Source organism: Mandrillus leucophaeus, unplaced genomic scaffold (genome assembly GCF_000951045.1).
Source record: "Mandrillus leucophaeus isolate KB7577 unplaced genomic scaffold, Mleu.le_1.0 Scaffold211, whole genome shotgun sequence".
NCBI lineage: Eukaryota > Metazoa > Chordata > Mammalia > Primates > Cercopithecidae > Mandrillus > Mandrillus leucophaeus.
The window spans coordinates 4,062,890-4,065,817 of record NW_012102155.1 but is presented as its reverse complement, the minus strand read 5'-3'; the positions used below and the strand labels follow the sequence as shown (position 1 = coordinate 4,065,817).

Below are 2,928 nucleotides of genomic sequence, written 5' to 3'. Positions count from 1 at the left end.
TTGTGGTGCATGCCTGTAATCCCAGCTACTGAGGAGACTGAGGCAGGAGAATTACTTGAACCCAGGAGGCAGAAGTTGTAGTGAGCTGAGATTGCACCACTGCACTCTAGCCTGGGCGACAGAGCAAGACTGCATCTCAAAAATAACAAAGAAAAGTAATTAAGAAAAACCAACATGTCCTGTTGAATTTAGAGTATCAAAAGATGGAAGAAAATTCAAGATGAAAACGCAGATTACCTAGATATGAGAGATTAAAAACCAAGCTAACCTCATACTTTTTCACAATAGACACTGCTGGAAGGCTCCTGAAGAATATCTGCCAAGTGTTAAGGGAGAAATACTGTATCAGAGATCATAGCCATGATGGAGGGAGAAAATACACTAAATAGAATATAGGATAAGATATTAAGGCCCAAGAATAATCACATAAGGCATTACACATAAATGATGACTGCTGACTGCTATTGAAAGATATGGAATAAACTGAACTATCATGTTGTTTGCAAGAAACACACCTAAAGCAAAAATGACCCGGGAAGGCTAAATGTAACAATGAGAGAGTGGGTAAGTCATAAACTGGAAGGAAATCTGCAGTAATATTACTATATTACTATTAACCGAAGTAGAATTGGACCAAAAACTGTAAGATGAGAGAAGTTTTATCTTAATAAAATGGACAGTAGTGACACCACAGCATCGAAATTCATAAAACAAAAGCCATTAAAAATTCAAGGACCCAAAGCACCATTGTGTAGGAGACTTTAGTAGACAACTTGGAAATGCTGATACCCTAAGAAGGCACGAAATAAGATATTGAGGATCTGAATAGTGTTGTTTAATAATGTTGACTTGATAGTGTATTGTACATTGCACCATATTTGGGTTTTACCAAATATGCAGTATATTACCTTTCTAAAATCTGAAAAATTCTGAAATCTGAAAAAGAACTGTCCTAAGGGGTCCTTATAACCCTATGAGGATTGTGGACCTTTTATCTCCTTGCTGCTCGTTCTGCAGTAGCCCCCCCCCACACACACACATATATATATTCTATAAATATTAGTACTTACCTTAAATGTTTCAGTATGACATATGGAGAACCAGAGCCAGTATTTGTTGAATACTTGCTGTGTTCTGAACAATAGGCTATATACTTTGCATATGTTATTTAATTCAATCCTAACCAACACTTTGAAATGGAATCTAAGGCTCAGAATATTTAAGAATCTTCAGTGCCCAACATCGCTCACCTGGTAAGTAGCCAAGTTGGAATGTTAGTCTAGATTTGTCTATTATTACACTGCCTCCTATGATTTTGCATACATCTGTAGAATAAATGTTTGTTACTCTCCTGTCTAGTTTTTCCCAAATGGATATGCCTTCGCCACTGGCTCTGATGATGCCACTTGCCGGCTCTTTGACCTTCGTGCAGATCAAGAGTTATTATTGTATTCTCATGACAATATCATCTGTGGAATCACTTCCGTAGCCTTCTCAAAAAGTGGGCGTCTCTTGTTGGCTGGTTACGATGACTTTAATTGTAACGTATGGGACACGCTAAAAGGAGATCGTGCAGGTTAGTAAATCAGTCCACATTAGGTTCTGATTTTCAGGAAGTGTGAAGAGGTTCCCGTCAGTTGTGTTCTAGGCCTCCATGGACATCTTGGAGTTGTGGGAAGTGGTAACCCAATGCTTCTCATCATGTTCTTTGTTGTTACCCTTTGTTTGTGGTTATAATCCATAAGCCATATTTACACTTTTGCTTTCTGAAGAATCACACTGAAGTCTGTAATATTTTCTTGTTTCATAGACTTCAAAGTTAAAGATAGATAGTGAATGTGATTCAGTGTGGTATTTTAGAAATCACACTTTTCTTACCACCTGACAGGAAACATTGTAACTGCTCGTTTTCTTCCTTCTGAAGCAGTTCTTGTATGGGACAGGACATACACTTGTCACTTCCCTTAGCCCCACACCCTGAGTCCTCCTCTGCAGCTTCCACAAGATGACAATACACATTAAGTCATACTGGGGACTGTCATTAATAACAAGTCACACAGAGTAATTTTTAACTCTTTTTAAAAATCAAAATTATACTTAAAGGAATCCAGTTGTCCTATATAGCTTGTTACCAAAACACAGCATTGCTTCATTCCCAACCCATAGTTTCTGCAAAGTAACTACATTTAGTCATTAACTACTCCTCGTCTCCCTCTCCACCTTTGTTTTGTTTTGTTTGGACAGGATCTCTTTATGCTGCTAAGGCTGGTTTCTTCCTGCCTCAAGCTCTGGAGTAGCTGGGATTACAGGCTTGAATCACCTCACCTGGCTTACTTACCTATCTCTAAATAACATGCCTGTATTCCTGTTACTTGTTTAAAAAAAAAATTAGGTGTTACCTGTTGTTGACCTATTATCATGGATGATAAGGGTTTGGTTTTAAGCTGCTCCCACCATAGCCACATTCTTCCCCACCAGTTTTTTCCCATATGATAGATTTTGTTTAGAGCCACATTCACTGTTTACATAATTCCGACTTTTTAAAAAGTCATTTGTTGCTGAGCCATGAGACGTGTTATGACTTCTTTTGCCATGCGGCTTTTTTTTGTAATTTCTAGAGTTAATTTTTTGGTTTATAGTCTTAGTTTTGATGTGCTTCTCACTAATGAATCTTCACACTTTCTGCCACTTTTGATATGTCTTGGAGCAGATCCATTTTCATTGTGCTGGGTATTTAGTGCGCCTTTTTGATCTGGAAACTGATTGCCTTATAGAATAGGGACACTTGGGGGTAGGGGCTTGTTGAATTTTATTTCTTCTCCGTTATCATTATTCCCTTTTTCTAGATCTCCCATTATGTTGATAATGGGCTTCCTGGACTGATCCTTTGACTTCTTTTTTTTGTTTTTAAGAATTTTTTTTTTTTTT

General features: G+C 37.7%; 1 protein-coding gene across 2 annotated transcripts in view; it reads left to right on the top strand.

The window, feature by feature from the left end:
- Positions 1-2,928, top strand: part of GNB4 (guanine nucleotide binding protein (G protein), beta polypeptide 4) — a 58,221-nt gene that overhangs the window by 46,487 nt on the left and 8,806 nt on the right. For both annotated transcript variants that reach the window (XM_011980378.1, XM_011980379.1), the window contains exon 9: positions 1,360-1,576. In XM_011980378.1, coding sequence (XP_011835768.1) covers positions 1,360-1,576 — 217 coding nt within the window. The remainder of the gene's footprint in view (positions 1-1,359; positions 1,577-2,928) is intronic.